We start from the raw sequence: 25,617 nt of genomic DNA, 5'->3' as shown, positions 1-25,617 counted from the left end.
ACATCAGTTAATAATGGCTGGATATGAGTTGAGAGATTAGGAAAGAGTACAGCTGCCAGTGTGGATGAGGGCACTGTTTCTGATACCTGTAGGACACCTAGTAAGGGATACTGGGATAGAGCAAATAGAGAGTGAACCTCAGTTTGGACTCTAATATTTAATTCATCCTTCCATTTAAATAGAAGCCAATATAAATAAATGGTTTGATACTTCAGGCAGGTCTCAATTCCCTCTCCAGTGTATCCATTGTCCCATATAAAAGTTTCCAGAAGATGTAGTTAAGGCTTTAGTGGACTTCCTAGGAGTCTTCAGCAGAGATCTTCCCAGTTTTGGAAGAAGCAAGTTTTAAACCTAGGTTAAGGGAGTGGGTTATGGTCCATATTGTAAAATGTAATTGAAATTTTGATTTTACTCAAAGAGACCAAGAAACAAATTGTGTTTGTGGGCAGAACCCTCTTATACACTGTACAATTCTTAAGTCGTTTACCTGGGGGCTGCAATTTCTCAATCATGTCCTCTCCCAGTACACACCCAGTATATCCTACAGAGCATAGCTGGCTTTGGGGGTGAGGATGCCTCTTATTTGCTTCATCAAGCAATGGAAGTCAGTGTGTTTACCATCTACTATGGAAAGAAGGCTGTTTTCCAGCAAAGAATTTTTAAATTCCTCCATTATTTGGGGGCAAGGGCTTTAGGTAGCCATATCTCTACATATTTGCTTTCTCCTTCAAAGTCTTGCTTTGCATCCACCATGTGGGAATATTTTTTAAAAAATGTATATCTGTATTTGTGTGAATATCTGTGTATATGTTCATCTGTGTATATGCCATGTGGAGGACAGAGACTCACGTCTATGTCTCCCTCAGTAGCTTTCCACTTTACTTTTTGAGACAGAATCTCTCACTAAATCTGGAGCTTACTAATTGAGCTAGACTGGATGGCTAGGAAGCCCATGGGACCCTGGCTCTAAGTGTTGGAATTACAGGTATAGGGACCCATGCTTGGGGTCTTGGATACGGGTGCTGGGGATCTGACTCAGACTGAGCCACCTCCCCAGCTTCCATTAATATAGTTTTCTGGCAAATGATTAGTTTGCCTCTATAAGGAATCGGAACCAGTATAATAGCTGAAGCTTGTGAACTACTTACTATGGATTAGGCACTTCAGCTTTCGTTGACTGGGCTATGCTTTGATTAAATGATCATGTTTTGTCCATACAGCAATCGTGGAGGGCAGACACCAATATTACTGTTCTTTAACAGAAGAGTAAACTGAGGTTCAGTAACTTATCCAAGTCTACCAATGTTAAACAGTAACAAAGCTTGAGCCTATTCAAGATGACTCCTAAGGATATCACCAGGACAGGTAGCTTCCTAATCTGATGGTCCTGTGGTTGACCATGAAACCTGGGATTCCTGATATAGTCTCTCCCTCTCCCTCTCCCTCTCCCTCTCCCTCTCCCTCTCCCTCCCCTCTCTCTCTCTCACACACACACACACATACACACAAAGTCCTGAGGTTTAGAACGAACTCTGAGATCTCCTCTATATTTAGAAACACCAGGGCCAAAAAGGGTCATCTGAGTGAGAGCTTGGAGTGAGGTTTAAAAAGAAAAAGGCATTGGCATTAGTGAAGAACCAGAAGCCTACAAGCTAGGATACAGCTGGGATGATGCCAGGAATATTTCAGACAGAAAGATATTGATTCTGAGAGATGAGACTGAGCATATAGCCCAGTTGTGAAGCACCTGCCTAGCACATGCAAGGCCTTGAGTTCAGTTCCCCAAACTACAAAACAATGGTAACATAACCCTCTGATTCTAGGATGTGAGAGCTGCAAAATCTTAGGAATAAAGTGGAGAGAAGTAATCAGTTATCAGACATATTATAATGCTTTCTCATAAGGAATTGGGCACCAAGTGAACCTTGGGCCAAAAATGAGTTTCATCAAGATGATCTAATTCCAGAGTTCAATGCTAATCTTATAAGGGAGGCTGTCAGAAGGGGTATAAGCAGGCTGAAATATTGTCCTTGCCCTTGGTTATATTTAAAATGACAAAGGAAAGCAGTTATCCAGTTAAACTTCAATAGGTATGCAAGCATCTTGGCACAAGCTGTTCATGGACCATTTTTCAAAAACTTTATGGAGGGATGAACGTATATTTAGATCTTGTTACTCTTCTCAACAGTTTATGAGCCCCAAAGTTGGAAGAACATTTCCAGATTCCATTTGCACATTGAAGTCAGGCATAGTGAAATCAGTCTACCTTACAGCCTAGAAAATACTCAGAACAAGACAAACCCCAAAGACAAAGTTTGCCTGTGTTCTAGGGTAGAATAGATCACTTATTTTGGGTCATAGATTGTCTTCAAAACTAGTCATTCACCCCAAACAGATTCAGAGGGGGAAGATTTGGATTAAGTAAAGAGAAAGTCACCAGAAAGGCTGGGAGAAACAAGAAGGGAAAGACCAAGAGACAACTTGAGTATGTTGGGAGCATGTTTTAAAACCGTGCTAGCCAAGAACAAAGTGACAGCACTTTTCCACCAGTCCCTAACCCTCTTTGAGTCCTCCTTGGAGAACTGCATAGGTGCTACAATTTGTGGATGGCCTCAGCCTGCTGAAACCTCCCTTAGGTTCAGTGATTGGCTTTACTCTGAGAAAAGAATCCCAAGTCTCCCAGGGCACACCAGGGGACACAGCTACCACCTACAGCATAAAATCTTTTCCTCGTAGATTTAGTTTATCTAACATATTTAAACTGTGAAATATCAGAGACAGTGATCAGTTTTAAATATATTTCACATACTTGGGCTAAAATTAGAATTTCTAAATTACCTTAATAAAGTGTCTTACAACTCTTTTCGAAAACAAGATGCATTGAAGGTCAAAAATACCATCATGGCATATGACTCATTTTATCTAATTATAAAAGTTAAAACAGCAATATATTTAAATACAGTTTGATGAGAAGTTTAAGAAGTAGTAAGGGGGTGACTGAGCTTTGTAACTTCTTAGGTTGGCATTGGTGGTACTGGGGAGGTCTTATTATGTAAGGAAGAAGCTTAAGGCAAGGACAGGGACAAGATGAGGCCCAGGAACCCTAGACAATACTTCCTTCATTAGCAATTTATTTTGTTGTTGGTGGTGGGTTTTTTTTTTTTTTTGGCTGTTTTGTCATTTAGTGAAAACTCACATTGCACATACTGTGTGCTTGGCACAATTCTCAATTGGTTTCAAGAATTAACCCAAGAAAGAAGCACTCTATTGACACTAAATGATTAAAAAGGTCCCTAATTTGAATTTTACAATGTAAGAGGTAGATAATCTTGAAATGTTTTCTGCCATTAAAATCTAAATCTAACTTTAATGCATTTATGCCTGTATCTATTACCATCCTCAGTCAAATGACTTTGGACATCATGCTTGAGAAAGAAAGAGCATAATATTCGACAAAATACATTTCAATAGTTAGTTACTCTTATGCTTAAAAAATCCTTATTACACTAGAAGGCTGTAAGAACCTTTCTGCTTTTCTCTCTCCCTTCACCTCATTCTCTCTGTCTGTTTGTCTTTCTCTCACTGTCTATGTGTCTCTTTGTGTCTCTATCTCTGTCTTTGTCTCTGTCTCTGTCTGTCTCTCTGTCTTTCTCTGTCTCTCTCCCCTCACCCCTCCTTCTCTCTCACAACTCTCACAAATGAAAGAACCAACAGAGTGGTTAACTTTCCCAAGGCTACATTAACAAATGGCAGAGCTAGAATCCGGGCTGAGGCCATCTGGCTCCTGAGACCAGGCTCAGATCTGAAGATTTTAGAGGCTCCATTTATTTCTTTGGGTTCCATCCCCAGTCCTCCCCTCCAAAAACCACACACATAGAGCAAGAACCAATTGATAGAGTTGCCTTAAATTAGTAAGGAGATCAAGGAAGGTGTGTGAGAAACAGTAAGCTAATTGGAAGAACGTTTTTACTTAAAACAATACAGTACAAGAGACTTAAGAGCTCAGCATAAACCAATTAGAGAGTGAAGAATCCTACAAATAAAACAAGAATCACTCAGCAGTCATATACATGATGTTTTGATATAATTCTTCCCAATGTCTTTTTTCTTTGCCTTCTTTTACAGGATTAAAGGTCGGCTTTTTTTTTTTTTTTTGTATCTTTTAGCATCAGTATGTCATGTAAACATTTTCTGATATCACACAGATAGATGCCTCTCCAAACATCAGGTTGTACTCTGCAGACATTAGCAAGCCTCTCGCCAGTGCATTTTTTTTTTCAAGAAAGTCTGGTATTCTCTAGGGAAGAGAGTCATTACTTCTTCATGTCCCTCCACCAATTAGCTCAAATGGAGCAAAACACTACCAACTACCCAGAAAGCAAGCAGCACATCTTAAGTATCTACTTTTGCAGGATACTATACTTGCAGTGAGTTAATGTAAATGGATTCATAAACCTGGACACCTAGCAACTTTTTTCATATTCCATTCTGGAAACATTGATTCAAGCTGGCAAGATGGTTCAGTACCAAACCCAGACACTATTGTGGATGCCAACAAGTGCTTGCTGATAGGAACCTGATATAGCTGTCTACTGAGAGGCTCTGTCAGTGCCTGACAAATGCAGAAGTGGATGCTCACAGCCAACCATTGGACTGAGCACAAGGTCCCCAATGGAGGAGTTAGGGGAAGGACCCAAGGAGCTGAACAGGTTTGCAGCCCCATAAGAGGAACAACGATATAAACCAACCAGACCCCCAGAGCTCCCAGGGACTAAACCACCAACCAAAGCATACACATGGAGGGACCCATGACTCCAGTAGCACATGTAGCAGAGGATGGCCTTGTCAGACATCAATGAGAGGGGAGGCCCTTGGTCCTGTGAAGGCTCAATGCCTCAGTGTAGGGGAATGCTAGGACAGGGAAGTGGGAAGATGTTCAAAGTGACCCATTCTTCTCCTACCATACACTTAGCTAAATCATCCTCTCAAGGACTTACAGTCCAGATGCTTCCTATTACTCTGACCATTTCAAGTCTTCAAAATTTCCTAGGAATAACTAAGGAAGTGATTTAGTCAGTCCCAGTTCGCCCCCCCATTTATTTATTTATTTATTTATTTATTTATTTATTTACAACGTACTAAATTCGTTCCATAAGTTGGATGGAAAGACCTTGGAGGAAGCAGCACCATACACAATGGTGAAGAACGAAGGGAGAGGTGAGAAGCATGGTGTGTGCTGGAATCCAGCTAAGCTTTGTCTTCAAAAGCCTTTCCTTTTCTCTATTTAAACTGGTCACATCACAGACAACCAATAGCATGCAGGAGGAAATAGCTGGCTGAAAGACTTTGGCTTTGCTCTCCGTTTTACTGTTCTCTGATCATGTGCTGCAGATCCCCACATTACCATTTAAAAACATAGATGATAGAGGTTCTTAATAATCTGAGAAACTCAGGTGGTGTACGCTATAGCAGAGCCTCAAACCATTACAGTACCACAGAGATGTAGAACTCTCTCTCTCTCTCTCTCTCTCTCTCTCTCTCTCTCTCTCTCTCTCACTGTGTGTGTGTGTGTGTGTGTGTGTGTGTGTGTGTGTGTGTGTGTTCATGCTTGTGCCATGAGGCCAAAATACAATGTTGGGAGTTCTTCCTCAACTGCAGTCCACTTTGCTTGCTGAGAGAGCATCTCCCACTGACCTAGAGGACTTCATGTAGGCTAGGGCAGCTAGCTAGTGAGTAGCAGGGTCACTCTTAGCTCTGACTCCCTAGAGCTGGCATTACAACTGCATACCACCATGGGCAGTTTTTCATATATGATATGGAGATCAAACTCATGTTCACAAGACACTTGACCAATTGAATTATACCTCCCATCCCTAGATTTAGGGATTGTATATATATAATATTCCCTAGGACCTCTTTCCTGTATAACTGGAACAGAAGCGTGGATTTTCATAGGCACACTCCACTTAAACTAGAAACTCTCACTGTTAAATGACCATTGCAGAAAGTGTGCACACAAGTCTTCATCATGGACAGGAAACTATATAGGACTCATTGATCAAATCTGCTCTTCTGTCTCTTTTGGTATGGCCATGAACTACTAATTTTTTTTACATTTTAAATGGTTGGGAAAACTCCCAAAAAGACTAATATTTATGGGACTTATGAAAATTACACAGCATTCAAAGTTCAGCATCCATAAATAAAGTTTTACTGGCACATGGCCATGCCCATATGTTTACACATTATCTATAGCTGTTTTCATGCTACAAAGCAGAATTTAGTGGTTGCATTGGAGACCCTATGGTCTTCCAATCTTCAAATGTTTATCATCTGGCCATTACAGAAATGTTTGCCAAGCTCTGGCCTATGTGCACTGAATATGGGAGCACAGCTAATGTTCCTGTGTTCTTTGCTTGTCCCTCTCAAAGCTGTTCATTTCATCTTTAAATAGAAGTAAGCCTGCCTTCCATCACACAACACTGCTATTAGCCTTATTACTTCATAATAATAAAGACAATAGGCCACTGAGCCCGGCCATTGGGCTTCTAGTACCAAACTATCACTGTTCATCACGCTTAATCAATTTAGCAGCACACTGAAGTACTAAGCTGGTATTTCAGGCTCTGCTTCACACTATGAATGCAAACGTCCCTGGTCAATGAGGATTTAAAATCTAACTAGAGAGGAAAAATGTGCCCCCCCAAAAAGCCCTTAATGAACATGGCAATGATTTCTGCATAGATCTTTGTGAAGAGCTCTTAGAGTTGATGGCAGTAGATCAATATATGAAGTGCTGCTACCACAATACAGACAAATGCATGCACCCTTCTAATTACAACTCTCTCTTCTATGAAACTATAGACCTGAAAGCAAAAGGTCATCAAGTATAATTTCTTTCACTTGAAGAAGACACCAAAACCAAGAGAAGACCCATTATCAGTTAGCTGAATCTCCCAAAGCCTAAGGCTCGGGATTCCCAATCAGTGATGATTTCCTATAACTGACCATTGTTTTAATTTTGAAATTATAATATAATTATGTTTCTCCATTGCCTTTTCTCCTTCTGAACTCGCTCATATCCCCTCCTTTCTTCTTCAAATTCATGGCTTTTTTCATTAATTTTTATTTCATGCACATATTTTAATATTGGATAAGATATATATTGGATAGGAATATAAAATATAATATCCTAAATATAACCTGTTCAGTTATATAATGTTCTGGTGATACAAACTTGTATAGATGTTGTTTTTAAGGCTGACCATTTAGCACTAGACAACCAATTGGTGTACTCTTCCTTCCCTGGGTAGACTACCTCTCCAACTTCCAGATTTCCTCAGCTGCCTATAGTCCTTTGTGTAGGGCTGAAGCCTCAAAGTCTTTTCTCTTTCCACTTTGGCATGCCTCCTGGTGTCCTCCTTGTTCAGTTCATACTTAGGCAGTCATGTTGGGAAGACTTTATGGGTGTAGCTTCTGATAGTACTAGGAGACACAATCTCATAGCAAACTTCCTAATCCTATGGTTCTTGCAATCTTTCTGCCCCCTCTTCCACAATGTTCCTTGAGCCTTAGATGGTACAATTGTTTTGTATAAAATCTACATTTTGGTTATGTGTGGCTTTCTGTAATGGATTCAATCAGGAAAGAAAAGTTTCCTTGATGAGGGGTAAAGACTATACTAATCTGTAGGTATAAGGACAAATGCTCATAGATTGTTGCTATGGATTAGGCTAGTGTAGTAAATTAGTGATTCTCCTCCTATAACCATGATTTAGTAGCACTGAGTAGTTAGCTAGTCTCCAGTACCAGGCATGGTTTCCCTCTTGTTAAGTGAGTCTTAAGTCCAATTCGAGAGCTGTTGGCCATTGCCAAGGTATATATGCTACTACTGCACCTTCAGTATTAATGTGCTATGATAGTTGTTGAGTAGGATTGTTGGTTGCCTCCTTCTTTTGGATGCTAGCATGGTGCCTTCTAGTGCTATGAAAAGCCAGTCCCCAGAGAAGGGACAAAAGCATTGCTCTTTATAGACCCTCATATCTTCCCTTAAAGCACAAGTAAAGGATGCTTAAATACTGACTATGTTATATGCATCCTATGATACAGGCCTCCTTCAAACTATCATTTCAACCTTCAATTCCATTTCTGTTGACAATCTTGGAAAGAAATTTGGCTCCAATTCTTCCATAATGTGTTTGATCATCTAATGTAATAATAAGCAATATCTAATTAGATAATTATGCAATAATGAGATTCCTTTAAAAGTTAGTTTGGTCATGTACTAAGCTCAACTCCAAGTGGATCAAGGACCTCCACATAAAACCAGACACACTGAAACTAATAGAAAAGAAACTGGGGAAGACCCTTGAGGTCATGGGCACAGGGGAAAAGTTCCTGAACAGAACACCAATAGCGTATGCTCTAAGATCAAGAATTGACAAATGGGATCTCATAAAACTACAAAGTTCTGTAAGGCAAAGGACATTGTCAATTGGACAAAACAGCAAGCAACAAACTGGGAAAAGATCTTCACCAACCCTACATTCGATAGAGGGCAATATCCAATATATACAAAGAACTCAAGAAGGTAGACTCCAGAGAGTCAAATAACCCTATTAAAAATGGGGTACAGAGCTAAACAAAGAATTTTCACCTGAAGAATTTCGAATGGCTGAGAAGCACCTTAAGAAATGTTCAACATCATTAATCATTAGAGAAATGCAAATCAAAACAACCCTGAGATTTCACCTCACACCAGTCAGAATGGCTAAGATTAAAAACTCAGGAGACAGAAGGTGCTGGAGAGGATGTGGAGAAAGAGGAACACTCCTCCACTGCTGGTGGGATTGCAAGCTGGTACAACCACTCTGGAAATCAGTCTGGTGGTTCCTCAGAAAATTGGGCATAACACTTCTTGAGGACCCTGTTATATCACTCCTGGGCATATACCCAGAGGATTCCCCAGCATGCAAAAAGGACACATGACCTAGCAGTCTTATTTATAATAGCCAGAAGCTGGAAAGAACCGAGATGTCCCTCAATGGAGAAATGGATACAGAAAATGTGGTATATTTAAACAATGGAATACTACTCAGCAATTAAAAACAATGCATTCATGAAAATTTTAGGCAAATGGTTGGAATTGGAAAATATCCTAAGTGAGGTAACCCAATCACAAAAGAATACACATGGAATGCAGTTACTGATAAGTGGATATTAATTAGCCCAGAAGCTCTGAATATTCAAGACATAATTAACATATCAAATGATTCCTAAGAAGAAGGAAGGAGAGGGCCCTGATCCTGGAAAGGCTTGATGCAGCATTGTAGGGGAATACCAGGACAGAGAAATGGGAGGGGGTGATTGGGGAATGGGCAGAGGGAAGAGGGCTTATGAGACTTATGGGGAGGGGGGAACTGGGAAAGGAGAAATCATTTGGAATGTAAACAAAGAATATAGGAAAAAAAAAGTTAGTTTGGATCACCATATTTTAGAAAGCATTCCCAAGGCCTAAAGAGATGTCTCAGTGGTTAAGTGTTCATGCTGTTCTTATAGAAGACCTGTGTTCAGTTTCTGGCACAAAAAAAAAAATGGAACAGAATCAAACAAAATTAGCAAAGGGCAAAAGAAAACTTTGAAAAACTTTTACATGCTCTATACTTCTAATTATATGCAGACAGTATAAAGAAACAAGTGAGTCACATAGACATGCTATTATCACAGCAAGTCCTTCTGATTGAAAAAAAATGTCATTCTGTGCAAAATTCTTGCATTTCCTCTATTCTTTAACATAATCTTCAGTAGTTTTCACTGCCCAATTAGCCTGAGGAGAATGTAAGAGACAAGGACAGAGGTGATAAAAACAGATAAGGATAGAAAAAGAGGAAGACAAGTTAGAGGGGAAAATAATAAAGAAATAAAACTAAAAATAGATTTTCCACAGAAGCCAGCTATGTCACTCCTAGGTGTTTACCCAAAGAACTCTAAGCTAATATATCACAAAGCTATGTGCACATTATTGCACTATTCAGAATAGCTCAAAGTGGCTCAAAGAAGTGTGTGTGTGTGTGTGTGTGTGTATCATATATATAAATTTTCAATCATAGAAATATAGTGATATTTTAAGTAGTATTCATTTCAGGAAAATAGGTCTTAGTTTCTTTTCCTGTTGCTGTAATAAAATAATCAAGCAAAACCTACTTAAAGGGGAGGAGTTTATATTGTCTTCCAGTTCTAGGTGGGAAAGTCACAGTAATAAGAGCTTGAAGTGACTGGTCGCATTAAGCACACAGTCAGAAAGGACCAATGAATACATGTGTGCTGCTCCTCAGCTCCCTTTCTTTTTTTTTATTTTCTAAATTCTTTGTTTACATTCCCAACGCTTTCCCCTTTCCCAATTCCCCCTCCCCATATGTCCCATAAGCCTTCTGTCCACCAATTCTCCAATCACCTCCCCCCCTTTTCTCTGTCCTGGTACTCCCCTACAATGCTGGATCAGGCCTTTCCAAGATCAGGGCCTTCTCCTTACTTCTTTATGGGAGTTATTTGTTATGCTACTTGTGTCTTGGGTATTCATAGCTTCTGGGCTAGTTAATATCCTCTTATCAGTGACTGTATTCCATGTATATTCTTTTGTGATTGGGTTACCTCACTTAGAATGATATTTTCTCAGCTCCCTTTCTTATAAAGCTCAGGATACTTTGGCACTATCCATAGTGGGGAGGCCTTCCCACTTCAATTAATATAGTATGAGAATCCTTCCCAGACCTTCTCAGAGACCCTTCTCCAAGCTCATTCAAGATCGTATTGACAATTCAAACCAACCATCACATGGATTAAACAAATTAAATTAGTGTTGCAAAGATACCGTGTGCTTTCTCTAGATTTTTTATTAAAGATAACATAAAATCATGCCTGTATGTATAATATGAAAGAAGTAGGGAAAGAAAAGGGACTATGAGAAGAAATGGGAGGGGAGATGAAGAAAGGAGTCGAGTATTGTAGGGAATTTGCTCAGCATATAATTCGTATGAAGCTGTTTTAATGTAACCCACTACTTAGTGTGTACACTAAGGATACACAGTGCTTTTAAAAAATCAAACTCAGACTGGGTAAAATGTAGAGAATAAGTGTTCATATGGTGGCCAGCTGTTGGTACATCTACAACTCAACTCCATACACACCTCAGGCTCAAGGAATGTTTTGGAAGAGGAGGTGGAAACATTGCAAGATGCAGAGGACCAGGACAGCACTATGAGACAGTGTCTTCTAAACATGAGGAGCTGCCAAGAGAAAGGATTCATTTTCTCCAGGGACAAGCTCCTGAACTGTTATCCTATTCCAAGTGCTGACCTTAAACACATCTACATAGGGGCAATACTAATTCAACTCAGTAAGATAATGTAAAGTATATATGTGTGTGTGTATCATATGTATACATGCACATGTATGCCACGATGAAATTATAGAAAGAGGTCATAAATCTGAGAAGAAGTTGGGGGCTATGGGAGAAACTGAAGGAGAGAAAGGGATGGCCAGAAACGATATAAATATAGTATATGTATGAAATTCTCAAAAATATTAAATAATGAAATTTGAAGAAACACATCTGAGGACTATTCTGGTTCTTTTCTCCCCATGAAATTTCGACCATTATAAACTCATTGTGTAGCTAAATATCAGTTCCAAGCCCTGCTCACTGGACTGAGAGTTCTGGCCTAGTTTCAGGATCCCTGAGGCTTTGATGAGCCTGCTCCCTCAGCAGTAGGCACTACTGCAGACCTCTGCTAAGATTTTGGACTGTCTCACTTTGAAATGAGCCAGAACTCAGTCCTCTAATGCTAAGTTGCTGAGACTCTGAATGCTGATGTCACAGGATCACCTAGGTGGCTGGAAACTCCTTGTTAGCAGAGCTGGGCTGGTTGCCCCTTCAAGGGCAGCAGAGAAGGTCTTTCAGAGAGGTGGTGGAAGATTTTCCACTTCTGGTGGGGCCAAACTAGCTTGTGGCCGGGCAGAGAGCTTCAGAAACAAAATGTTCGAAAAATCTCTTTGAAAAAAATGTCAGAGGCATACCACAGAGATAACAATGTGAGATGCTCAAATCCTGGAGAGAAATGAAGTGCAGACAGGAGGCTGGCATTCAGCTTCACATTTTCCCCTTGAGTCCTTTACAAATTTCAAGCAGCTTTAGGGTGAAGATAAATAATAAGTGGAGTCCACAGAGGCTAAGTTGAGATGGCCAGAAAGGTAAACTTCAGCAGAAGAGAAAAACTGGAAACAGACCAGGCTATGTCTTGGATATGAAGTGTCCCCAAACACAGACTAACTCTCGCAGATGCCAAAGCTCAGCTTCCAATCTGCTCGGTTTCCAAAGAAGTCTAATACAATACTACCTTCCAGTTTCAAGCAAGAAGAAAGAGTAGTAGTTTCCGAAAGGTATTATCATCCAAAACCTCAACTTGCCCATGCCTTTTTATACAAAAAAAATTAGGCATTCAAACAAAAATTACGTGGTCTGGTAGGAGACAAAATAAGTGGCCATAAAATAAAGAGGAAAATTTCCAATAGAAATAGATTGGCAGGCATTCCAGAGGTTAGTGTTTGCCACACAGATATATTTTTTAAAGATGCATTTGCGTATTACTTATGTGTAGCTTGCATGAGTTTATGTGCACACATGTGAGCGCAGAAGCACCAGGAAGTCAGAAGAGGGTGTCAGACTCCCTGGAACTGAATTTATAAACAGTCATGAACCATCATGTGGGTACTCCTCACCACCAAGACATCTCATCTGGCCACACAGAAAGTTTATATATATATATATATATATATATATATATATATATATATATATATATATATATATATATATAATCTGTTTGTGAAGCAAATAGAAATTCTAGAGTGACAATAGAGAAATGGGAAAGCATATCTATAAGTCATGACAAAATTGTGACATTAAAATGTGTTTAAAACAATTTTTTTATCTCCATCACTCCAAAATAAATAAAAAAAAAACCCATGCAAATGAAAAATGACATTTCCTTTAGGACCAGAGCTGTTATGAAATTGCTAGCCTTAGGAACAGTGAAAGTGGCAGACTTTAAAAATGCAAACTTGGCATGTGTTACACTATACATAAGTAAAATATAAGAGAGAAAGGAAAGGAATTTATGTTTGAAATTGTAATGATTACAAAGTTCCCCAAGTTGACTAAAACCTTCAGGCTATAGATTGAAGAAACACTATAAACCCTCAACATGGGAAAGAAGGAAGCAAAGAAAGAGAAAAAGGAAGGAAGGAAGAAAAGGTCTATAAGCAACACAGTAATATGACTCAAAGTCAAGGGGAAAGATAAAAAGTTGTTGGATCAGAAATACAACAAGGACAACACAATGTTGTTAAAGGAACTCTTAAGAAAACTGTAACGTCACAGAAGAATTCAGAGGATGATGAATGACAGCTACAAAGTGTCAAAAGATAGAAACCCTCCTTTCATAATTTTGAAAATAGTCTCCAAAATAAGCACAAAATAAGACGGTGTCAAACAGAAACCGAGAGGAATCGTTGCTATTGGACTTAGGAATTTATATTTAGGAACACTATAGGGAATTCTTTGGACAGGAGGAAAATGGTCTTTGGTGAAAAGCCATAGAGATGCAGACAAGAGTGAAGAATACAGGAAAGACAAGATAAATTGAAATCTAGACTTAAACCTTACATAACTATGTGAGTAAACAGAAAGAATGTACAAATAACACGAATGGTGTGGTGTAGGTTATACAAACACTGAGAGAATTAAACTATAGAACAGGCAGGGGTCAGCAAGACTAGATAAGACCACCACTAGATAAAAGAGCTTGTAGCAAAGCCTGGTGACCCGAGTTCAATCCCAAAATCTCACATAAAGGTGGAAGATGAGAGCCACATATGCACCAGGACACACAAAATAGCCACCCCCATCTCCAGATACATTAAAAAGAAAAGTGGAAGGAGGAATTTTAGTATATGTGCTGCCGAAGTGAGCACAAGGAAGGAGGAATTTTAAATGAAATTGAAGTATCCTTACAGGCCTATATTGTAAGGAAATTCTAATTTGTAGTAGAGTCTAGTAAGAGTCAAGGGCACACATTGTAAACTTTAGAGATGTACCTAAATGAGTATCAAGAAGAATTTCTATATGAACATATTCATGGGAGAGTAAAATTGAATAATTAAAATATTAAATTAACTTTAGATTTGTCTTAGGGCTACTATTGCTATGATAAAACATCATGACCAATATAGCCACTTGAGGAGAAAGAATTTATTTCACTCACAGTTACACATCATTACACAGTTCATCATTGAATGAAGCCAGGACAGGAACCTAGAGGTGGGAGCTGATGCAGAGACCATGGAGGGATGTTGTTTACTGGCTTGCTCCTTATGGCTTGCTTGGCCTGCTTTCTTATAGAACCTGGGACCACCAGCTCAGGGAAGACACCATACACAATGGGCTGGGCCCTCCCCTATTTGTCAACAATTTTTAAAAAGAATGCCCTACAGGCCTGCTACAGCCCAATGTAAGAGAAGCATTATTGACATTCCCTCCTCTTAGATGACTCTAGCTTGTGTCAAGCAGACATAAAAACTAGACAGTACAGAAGGTAAGAAAAGAGTAAATTATAGATCAGGTGGGACCAATAAAAATTCAAGTAATAGGGTAAGATATTTGATTTAGCTATATAAGTAGAACTGAATTTACCAATGTGTTTGCAAATTGGCCTGTGACCAGATTACAAATATCAATTCACTTGTGTTATGCATAATCAACAAAATACCAAGACTGGTAAAGAGAACAAAGGGCTCATAGTAGGTGCCACCATTCACCAAAAGAGTGCTTAAGATTACCCAAGACACAATAAAATGGAACTGCTGTCAATGATAGCAACCTACATGGGAAACAAATTTTGGTAGTGGTTGCGGCAGTTTGTATGCCTGCCTAAAAATATCATGAAATTTGGTTGTCATCCAAACAGTGTCAAATGGTAGGACCTTCGGGGTTGACGATTCACTACACTACAAAGAGATGGGAAAGAACACTGGGAAGTGAAGAATAATTATCTGTCATGTATGTATGTATGTATGTATGTATGTAAATGTGTGTGTATCTATCATCTTTTTAACATCAATCTATGTATCATCTACCTTTTTAACATGAGATAAAGTGTGACAGTTTATCTTTTTCCCCCTCTCCCCCTCCCCTGCCCCACTATCCTGTCTAGTTCCCCTTCTCAGTAAATTGTAATAAAATTTCAGAGTGTTGTGTGCCTCACACACATTTTTTTCTTTCATACCATGTCACTGTGCAGCAGTGGAACCCTCACTGCCCATTGGTATTTCTTGGATGTCACATCCTCAGTAATAATGAGCTAAATACATTCTTATCTTTTATAGTTTATTCAGTCTGTACTATTCTATTGTAACAAGAGAAACAAGATAAAGCCAATAGTTTTCTAAAACTTTATAATTCTAAATGTTTATATACAGCAGGCTTAATTCACTTGGATGGAAACCTTTTTATTTTATTTTTTTTACCATTTTTATTTACTTTACATCCCAATGGCTGCCCCTTCCAGGCTCCCCATTCCCAAAATCATTTCCTCTTCTCCCCCTCTCCTTCTCCTCTGTAAGGTTGGAAGTTCCCTCTGAGGTAGGTATCCCCCACCCTGGCACATCATGTCTCTGTAGGATTAGGCAGATCATCTCCCACTAAGGCTAGACAAGGCAGCTCAGTTGGGGAACCTATTCTATAGTCAGGATACAGCTTTTGGGATAGCCCCCACTACAGTTGTTCAGGACCCACATGAAGATGGATATGCACACCTGCTACATATGTGCAGGAGGCCTAGGGCCAGCCCATGAATGCTCCTCTGTTCATGGCTCAATTTCTAAGAGCCCCCAAGGTCCAGGGCTAGTTGACTCTCTTGGTCTTCCTGTGGAGTTCTGATACCCTTCCAGGCCCAATGAAAATTTTTCTAACCCCTAGTAAAAAGCTGGATTTTAATTAACCATGATAAAACACAGCTGTATCCTTCTACTTTCTTAAAAAAAAAAACCTTCTCCTCATTTTAGTGCCAATTTTTCATTTTTCAAGGAAATGGCAAGCTATGGATTACCTTTTATTTTTTGAGAATTTAACACGAGTATTGTATTTACATCATTTCCATCTCTTCATCTCTCCCTCCAATTCCTCTAACTCTTCCCCCAAAATCTTTTTTTTTTACGTATCCAAAGTCAGTTCCCTTTATGAAATTGTTTTCACAGACCAGAAATACAAAATAAAAGTAGAAATAGGCCCCCAGTAGGAGCCACAGGCCTGACTTTGCACGGCCCCTGCTGCAGCAACCTCAACAAGCCAGGAAGCAGCCTCACTGCAGCCAGAATGTAGGAAAGTGGGTGAGGACTGGGATCCTTCAGTGCACTGTGAGCAGAAGATAGCACACTCCTACCCAGCCTCTCTCCAGATTGCAAGGAGCCTTCCTTACAAAGCAGCAGGGGTTAGGTGCTTCCCTCAAAGCCTCGGGGAAGTGGAAGCCACCCAGAGCAGTTACTCAGATGACACAGAATTCAAGGACTATGTGAGAGACTGGTACCGAAATGAGTGGGGAGCCTGGAGATGAGATGGCTAAGGGCAAGAATGTTCTTCCTCTACTCATCAGATCCTGAGGCAGAGTCCTCTGAGCTTGGAGGCGTACTGGCTAGTTCCTCTTCTTCAGAGTCCTCGCTCCACATCCTCTTCTTTTTGCTCTCGTTCTCGCCTGAAGAGCTTTCATTGCTGGACACAAACTCTTTGCTCTTGAAGCTGTCACTCAACTGTCTGGATGAAGACTTGGATGACGAGCCCCGGGAGGGAGTGGATTTTTTTCCATCTTTACTTTTACTTTCTTTTTCTTCTTAGACTTGTCCCTCTTAGACGAGTCCCCTCTTCCTCCTTCATACTCTTTCATGGCTTTCTCTTATTCCCTCTTCACATCCTCAGCCTTGCGGTCCCACTCCTCTTTCTTCTCTTTGGACATTCCCTTCCAGATTCCACCTGCCTTCTTGGAAAGATCTGTGATACTGATGCCAGGATGATCTGACTTGATCTTCTCTCGGCTCGCATCAAGCCACAACATGTACGCAGACATAGGCCTCTTCGGTGCATTTGGATCTTTACCCTTCTTCACCTCTGAAGACTTCCTGTGACTCTTTCGATCCTTGGCCATCTTGGCCCTTTTGAGATGTTTCTGCTTCTTCTCTTCAGGGTAATGGTCACCCTCATTGCTGGAGGAGCAGGCAGAGGCATTGCTGTCAAACTCCTCTGCCACATCTTCTTCTTCACCAGGATTGAAGGACTCATCAGTCTCTCCTCCTGAGTCATCACTGCTGTCATTAGCATTCTTCTCAGGGATCTTGCCCTCCTCCTTCATTCTTTCCAAATAGGCATCATGCTGGTCTTCGTCAGAGTTGGCATAATCGTCATAACCTGGGTTAATGCCCTCTTTCAGTTCTCTGTTCCTGACGTTGAGCTTTTTTGCATTGACAAAATCGAACAGCTTTCCATATTCCTCCCTCTCAATGCTGCTGAAGGTATTGAAAGTATTAAGGCTGCCGATTGCCTTGTTTGGTTTCAATCTCAAAGTTGAAGTAAAGAGTTGTTGTGGTGCCACTTGCAAAGTTGATAAAAGAGATCTCATCGAGCCAGGCGGTGGTGGCACACACCTTTAATCCCAGCACTCTGGGAGGCAGAGGCAGGCAGATTTCTGAGTTCGAGGCCAGCCTGATCTACAGTGTGAGCTCCAGGACAGCCAAGGCTACACAGAGAAACCCTGTCTCAAAAAAAAAAAAAAAAATCAAAGCGGATATGCACAGGGGACTTGTATATGTAAATGAAGCCTTGCTCCAGTGGGTACAGAAGTCCTGAGCGGGCCTAATAGGATCAGGTGATACACTGGGCCCCCGAGTGCCCTTGAAAATTGCCTGGGACCGTGATTTTATGGTTTACAAGTGCTCTCATGACCCTGCTGACCATCTCATAGAGGGATACTGACATGTTCCTATTGAGTTGTCATCCCTCAAAGTGCTTTTCTACTTCTTCCTCATTCATGTTGAGAGTCAAGGAGATGCCCTTATCCTTGAAGAAGAGGAGGGTCAGGAAGTGGCATTGAGTTTGCTCTGCTTGATGGGGGGATCCAGCCTGATAACAAAGAACATCTGTCTCTGATCCTTGTGGGGTAGCAGGAAGAGACAGAGAACCGTAGTATAGGGGATCTTATAGTCAAAGGTCTTGCCAAGCAAGTGTAGAAAGGTAGGGGAGATCCGGATATCATAACGACCGTGAGGAGTCAAACACTACAGCTCCTGGAAGAAGATGCAGATGGCATCTCCAGTGGCCTGGATGACATCTGCCTTTGACAGAACATTCTGGGCAAAGGCTTCCACGGGGTTCACACCATCTTCCTGCATGGGAGGGACATAGAAGCGTACCTCCATGAGAGACACTTCAGCGTCATCATTCTGGTGGAATTCCAGGGTCACCCCAATCTTGCCTGTTGTACACTGGGACACATTGCTTAGAAGTATCTCAAAGACTGGTTGATCACCAATGTCAAAGGAAAGCAGCTGTCCACCAAACTTCACCGTCCCCCAGGTCCAGCCCTTCACACAGCTCCTTCTCCATTAGCTCAAGGTGATAGTGAGTTTTGAAGAAGTCAGCGACTTTCTCAAACTCTGATTCACAGACACCATCGTACTTGTAGACATGCCCGTTCTTTGTGAGCAGTTTAAGACCATGGCCTAATGCTACCCAACGCCAGATGCCATCTGTTAACTCCCCAACCTGTATGTTGTCCACTTTGTCCATCTTGCTGTTCTTAAAGATGATACCCTGATGGCTCAATCGAAGCCTCCCATCATTCATGGACCCTTTCACCTCCTGGAAGATGTCGTTAAACTCCAATGTCTCTGCCATGTTCACCTGCCCGTGGTGGCCTGATCACACAGCCCTAGGCTGCACTAGAGAAAATGAACCCTTCTCTGGATGCTGGGCCCCAGTTCCTGGTTAGGTGTGTAGATGTTCAGCAGGGTGGGAATCTCTAATACCTGCAGCCTCGTGGTGGCACAGTGAGGGCTGTTAGGCACAGGGGGACATGGGGGAGGGGGTAGGGATGCGCGGTTTTCCACCCAGTTCTTTTCAGATCCATGACCTCTTCTTCTAGAGATATAATTTACACATAATACACATGTGTATATATAAATACAGCCTGCAGAGTCAATTTGTTACTCTTGTACATGTGTTTAATGCTGACAACTTGGGAATGGATAAGCTACCAGTGAACTCATCCTTGAGGAAGACTAAATCTAATTTCTTATAGAAATGATTATCATTCTGGGAGTGTGGGTCAGCTGTAGAGTGTATGTTTAGCATGCATGCATAAGGCCTTCAGTTGAATCTCCAGAACTTTTAAAAAAGCACAGCAAAGGAAATAAATATGTCCAAATGATGGATAAATTAAGAGGAGACAGATGAGAATGGAGCCAAAATATTTAAGAAAACAAACGTGGTAAAGAAGAGTCAGGAAGCTAGTTCGTAGATATTATGGTATCTTCCTGAATTTTATGACTATGGAATTTATTAAATCCATTCCATTTGTAACTCATTTGATTACCAACTCCATTTACGTTTTAAGTGATTTTAAATATTTGTTTATCTGCCTTCTGTTCAAACTTTCATTTGGTTTTTCTTTGTAAAAGCACTTGTTAAGTTTCCACAGAATTTAGTTCTTGTCATCTGTGGCTGGAACCATTGCTGTGGTAGTGTTATTCTGTGAATCATCAGAGGAAATGAACATGATTTGTAGATCACAATCAAGTATTCTAGGTTCATCCGGTATGAGCCATCTGAATGCATTCACTCCTTTATTCTTTCTTTCATGCATATTTCATTTCATCTATCCACCAAGGGTGTCTTGAGCACTCTGTACAGGCTATGATCTCATCTAGTTTCAGAGAATATATTATTGACTGAGGTAGATTTCTACTTTGTAGGTGTGCATGCACATGTGAGCAGAGGCCAGCAGTTTATATCCATGGCTCTTTATTTTATATTTTGAAACAGGGTCTTTCACTGAACTTAGAAGATGACAATTGAGGTTGAATGGCTAGCTAGCAAGCTTCTGTTATCTTCTATCTCTGCTTCCTCTGTGCTGAGATTACAGGCATGTCCTGGGGGTGAAACTCAGGTCCTCAGGCTAGTAAGACTAACACTTTGCCAACTCCCCAGGCCTCTAGACTCCTGTTTGTGTTATAAATAAACAGTATGACATAACAAAACAAATGAGCAAGGAAACTCTTGAGAAAATAATCATAGATCGTATGTACCCATGAGGACTGAAGACATATCTATACTAAAACTGTAAATGAGAAATTATGCCAGATATATTCATCATTATCCCAAGTGGAAAACAGCCCTACTGATCATGAACTGGAAGACAGATGAACAAACCAGGACACACCAGTGCCGTGAATACTACACAGCAAAATAGGAGTGAGTTATATAAGCATAACATGCAATACAGTGTGCTGAAAGGAACCAGGATGTATGTTACATATTCATGGGGAATCCTGGAAAAGATTAAGGTTCCAAAAGCTGAGATGGAGGGGAGGAGGACCCAAAAAAGGGACCATAGATCGAAATGGGACAAAAGAAATGACATGTATTTAGGCTGTGTTGGTGAAGGTGATGTGGTTGGGGATGGGAGTATCAATTCACCTTCTAATAAACCTAAAAAAAGAAAGAAACTGGTTGATAGGATCCCTCACTTTCTTAGACTGAGTGACCAAAGAAGGACTAGTAGAGGAGGCAACTACTGTGCAAAAGAAACCCTTTTGGATGTCCCTTTTTGCTCTTACTCAGAGGTGAAAAAGAGGAAAACTTCTGTTTCATTCTCAAAGTGTGTTCTTTAATTAAAGGAGAATTTATGCAACCACACACACCAGGAAGATTTATAAGTGCAAGAATGTAAATTTAGTCTATTTTTAAAGGATGTTATTGACAGGCACAGTTCAAAAGACCTCACCAGGGAGCCCTTCGTGAGACACAGCATGTTTCATGATGAAGCTTGCGCCTTTCTTCCCCTTCATGCATATTAAGTTGCCAGAATGATACTTAATTAATCACATAAAAGCCTGACACTTGAAAAACTAATGTGTGAGAGACATGGAAGTTCTTTGTTACCCTCTTCTCCTTTGCCACTGCATCCCAGTTGAGCGCGAGCCTGGCTGGGAAAGCCTACTTCCACAACACCTGGCCTCTGCTCATTCCCAGAAGCTGCTGGCAGCACTTCTGGGTCACTGTGACTGTGGGCAGACAGAAGGTGTATTTCCTTCCAGAGTGGCAGCATATGCCTCTGAAAAGCCAAACTAGACAGAACCTAGGATCTGGCAGCCCAAACGCCTCTGACTGAGGGATTTTATGGGACGATGCCCTATAGGGAACTAAATTGAGTCTTTTTTTATGTGAGGAAGAGATCTATCTCTTCAGAATCCAGAAAGCTAGGCATAGTAGCCCAAGAACCATTAAAGTGACCAGGGAAGGACCCCTTCCAAACTGATCTGCCCTGGGTCAATCAGCCACTGGTCTTTTAAAACCACCAGATTTTAAGTCTGGAGCTCCCTGTTATGAGAAAGGAAATGCAATCAGACAGTACTTTGAATGGGGCCATGTAATCGCATGTATGAGAACAGTGCTGTGTGTATAAGGGCAGAGGGTGCAAGTGGACAGAGAAGACAGAGACTGAAATTGAAGGTATTTGAATGTGAACCTGGAATGGGTAAGCCGTGGTAATCCCATGGTTCCAGTCAAAATCCTTGAAATCTCCCTTTTGGGATGGTGAGACTGTTATAATTTTTTCTAGAAAAATATTCTTTTCTTAGTGACAAAGACTCAACCTTACCTGTGGATACAGGAGGCTGCAGAAGGGTGAATGAGATAAACACTGGCTTTGCTAAAAGCCTACAATGGGTGGGCATGTGTGATGACTGTTTTGAGCCCCACTCACATGTTGGAAACCTTGTTAAAGTTGCTTGGGGTGGGGCCTAGGCTTCTGTTTCAAAGTCGCCTTTTAGTTCTGATGGTCATCTACATCAGACAGTTTGGTTCACCCTTCTACCAAGTTACCAAATAGAAAGGCTCACTTGGAAACTCACAATATGTACTAAATATATGCACTAATAACTTAAGCATTTGAACACACACCTAAAAGAAATGAAATTCTTATGTCAGCCAAAAGATGCAAAGGCCCAGCCCTAACCAAGAAGCTGTCTGTACTTGATAGCTGCTGACAGAGGGAAAATCAGTTTTCTTCAGTGGAGTGACACTTGGTATCAACCACATTCCAGGGTGGGACTTGGGCTCAGGAACAGTTGCCCAATACAAAACAGACCCCATGTTAACTTATTTTTTTGTGTGTGTTTGTTCATTTTTTTAAAAAAGAGAAGAAGGAATGTGGTGGTGGATATGGATGAGATATGATCAGGGAGGAGTTGGGGATGAGTATATCATCAAAATATATTGTATGAAATTCTAACCAAACAAACAAAACAAAATCCAGAAAAGGTTCTTAGCCCTAAATCAGAAATACATCAGTATTCGTCAGGATAACCGGAAGTCTTTTCCTCCAATGGGACCCTGCACACAATTGAAAAACCACTCCTAAACATGCCAACATGGATGAAAACCACAGAAATACACCAAGCGTAAGAAGGCAAACTCAAAGTTGTATTCACTGCATGTTTATATGCTTGAGAATTTCAATAAGTAATGTCTGATAAATAAAATCACAGTAACAGTTGCCTTTCTTTAGGAATATTAAGTAGAAATGGGCAAGGTACTATGACTCCTTAATATCCTCAATATTATAGTTACATTGTTACATAGACATTATTTAAAAATGATGAGCTGTTAACTTACTCTTTTTACTATGTTTATAGATGACACATTGTTGAAAAGTATAGAATTCACATTTACATTGTTAAGCCCATAAAACTGTAGCTTTCAAACATAAAATAAATAGAAAAGTACAGTTTTGTGTTATCAAACTGGCCGGACATCTATTCGCGTTGAAGTTAGTACGATGCACCACCTGTCATTCTGGTGATCCATCAGGCTTTGCAAGGCAAGGCCAATTACCCAAAGTTAGTGAGGACACACTGCAGCTGCAATGGCATTGAGCACAGAGCTGTCCCTGACTGCTGATGGCGAGCTCAGTCTGGTCTGAAACTCCAGGAAGAGGGTCCCTGCAGCTGCACTTTTCCATTCCATGCCCTCCCTTTCCATGCTGTTCGCCTCCCTGAGGAGACAGTAAACACCATCTGGACCACTGCATTCACCAGCCCGGAAACCCAAATCTCTTCTTCCTATCAAGAAAATTATGCTCAGCCTGACGTGCCCCCCCTCTCAGCCATAGAGCTTCTGCCAGCTCTCAAGTTTGCTGGCCCTGAATGAGCACCGAGAGTGTCTGTGGTCATTAGTACCTGGAAGGCAAATAGGCAGGGTGCAAGCAAAATGAGGGTGTGTGGAGAAACCCTGTCTGGTCCACACAATAACCTTGTTTTTGGACCATTACTTTTCAGTCTCTGAGAATATCCTCTGTGCTGAACAGTGTTCTTTAAGTAGCTTAGGATAAACACATAGTCACAAATACTGATAACACTATCTTTATTTGTCCATTACTTATGAAGACCAGCTCACCTGAGGACAATTTGTTCATTTATAGCAAGAGACTCAAACACCACAAGTAGTAAAATGTAGTCCCCTTTCTTCAGATTCTAAACTTTAAAGAATTGTAGCTATACTTTTTCCAGTATACACTCTGGTTCTATGTATCTTCAACATACACCATATAGTTGACTTAACAATTTATAATCCCTGGTCCACTAGACCTCTTTTTCTTAATTTAGCCATTTAGCATATGTTGTATCTGGTAGTGTAAATATTTCTGTGTTCAATCTTCAGAACATAAAATACAATCAGCAACATGTGTGAATATCCTTCAAATATATCTTTACTTGCTTGTTCAAGCATGAGTTTTCTTTTTGGTAGATACAGATATTTGATTTGATAAATACAGGTTTGAAGACTGTATCAATATAATATAATATAATATAATATAATATATATATATATATATATATATATATATATATATATATATATATATATATCACATGTGTGTTTTCCAGATGTACATTTTTCAGAATAACAGGGGACACTCAGCCTCACCAAGCTACAAAGACACTGTACATACAAGGACATTAATAAAGCTATTAAAATTAGAAGTCAACCGTGAACTTGCTTATCTGGGGTAAAGGGAGCAATCATATTTAAAGTCATTGAAGGGAGACTTAGAAAAATCAACACACAACTGTTCTGTTCAGTCACACCCCAAAATGAACTGTAAGAAAAGTTAAGACTGTCCGAGGAAGACAAAGTTCACAGAAATGGAGCCTATTTTGTTGTTGTTGTTGTTCTTTCTCAAAGGAGATTTTACAAAGGGTCAGTGGGAACTTCCCTGTTTTCTGAAAGATTCTGAATTGCTTCTAAGAAATATTAGCCAGAGGTTGAAACTGTAGGGTAGGATTGTCCTTACTGTTCAATTAATTTTTCAGAGAAAGAGAAGACAGGGAGAGGCAATGATTTTTCTTCAGAAAAAAATGTCCCTCAGTCTCAGGCTTAGAGATTTAATTCTCATTTGTCTCCTCCGCTCTCCACCACTCACTCATTTTTCTTTTCTTAAACTAATATGCCAAACTCCAGAAATAATTTCCAGAACAAAACCATGCCTGGAAGGGAATATGACTTTGAGTAAAAGTTCCCTTTCAGGCAGACAGCTCTCTCCTGTCACTCACTGAGTGGTCCACCACCCCAAGAGAGGATATAACTTCCAAGGAGTACTTACCTGTCAGCTGACAGGGCTGTAAGTGTGAAGACAGACACCCCCACTGAAGTAAGTTGTATAAAGGGGATCAGTTTGCAGCCAATCCTGCCAAATAGCCACCTGTCAGCCAGGTACTTGCTGGCATCCACAGGGGCACATGTTACCAGCAGCAGCAGGTCTCCCAGAGCCAGACTAGAGATGAACAGGTTTGGCACGTTTCGCATGGACTTGACCGTACAGAAGATCTTGATGAGAGTGATGTTGCCAATGAGGCCTATCACGATGATAAGGCCATAAACTGCAGGAATGACATAGATGATTCCCGGGTGAAACCAGTTGTCCATCTTGGGGAGATTCAGACTTTGATTGAAGGTGTCGTTGCAGGACAGGAAAGGGTCCACTTCCAAGTTCAGGTGGGAACAATTATTTGGAGGCATCTCAAGACTTCTCTCTCCAAAGGTGCCTTCAAGATGCTGCTTTGTAACTTCCGGTTTTTCAGTTAGGTGCTGAAGATAAGATCTGTGTGAGGCTCTTGATCTCCCTTTAAAAACACTCTGAATTCACACGCACACACACAGACAGACACATAGAAACACACACACACACTGGTATTCCAAACTCTAGCTCAGTATGTTGATGTTGGTTCTGTCCCAGC

General features: G+C 40.6%; 1 protein-coding gene and 1 pseudogene across 1 annotated transcript in view; both read right to left on the bottom strand.

Moving 5' to 3' along the window:
* The window catches only part of Grpr (gastrin releasing peptide receptor), a 36,249-nt gene extending 10,850 nt beyond the window's left edge, over positions 1-25,399 (bottom strand). The window contains exon 1 of the mRNA XM_052171786.1: positions 24,984-25,399. Within this exon, the coding sequence (XP_052027746.1) occupies positions 24,984-25,399 (416 nt within the window). The remainder of the gene's footprint in view (positions 1-24,983) is intronic.
* LOC127675701 (FACT complex subunit SSRP1-like) lies at positions 16,677-19,130 on the bottom strand (annotated as a pseudogene).
* Positions 25,400-25,617: the final 218 nt, after the last annotated feature.

This window comes from Apodemus sylvaticus, chromosome X, assembly GCF_947179515.1.
Source record: "Apodemus sylvaticus chromosome X, mApoSyl1.1, whole genome shotgun sequence".
Lineage (NCBI taxonomy): Eukaryota > Metazoa > Chordata > Mammalia > Rodentia > Muridae > Apodemus > Apodemus sylvaticus.
Note: the sequence above shows the minus strand (reverse complement) of the source record. Positions and strands in the feature narration are given on the sequence as shown.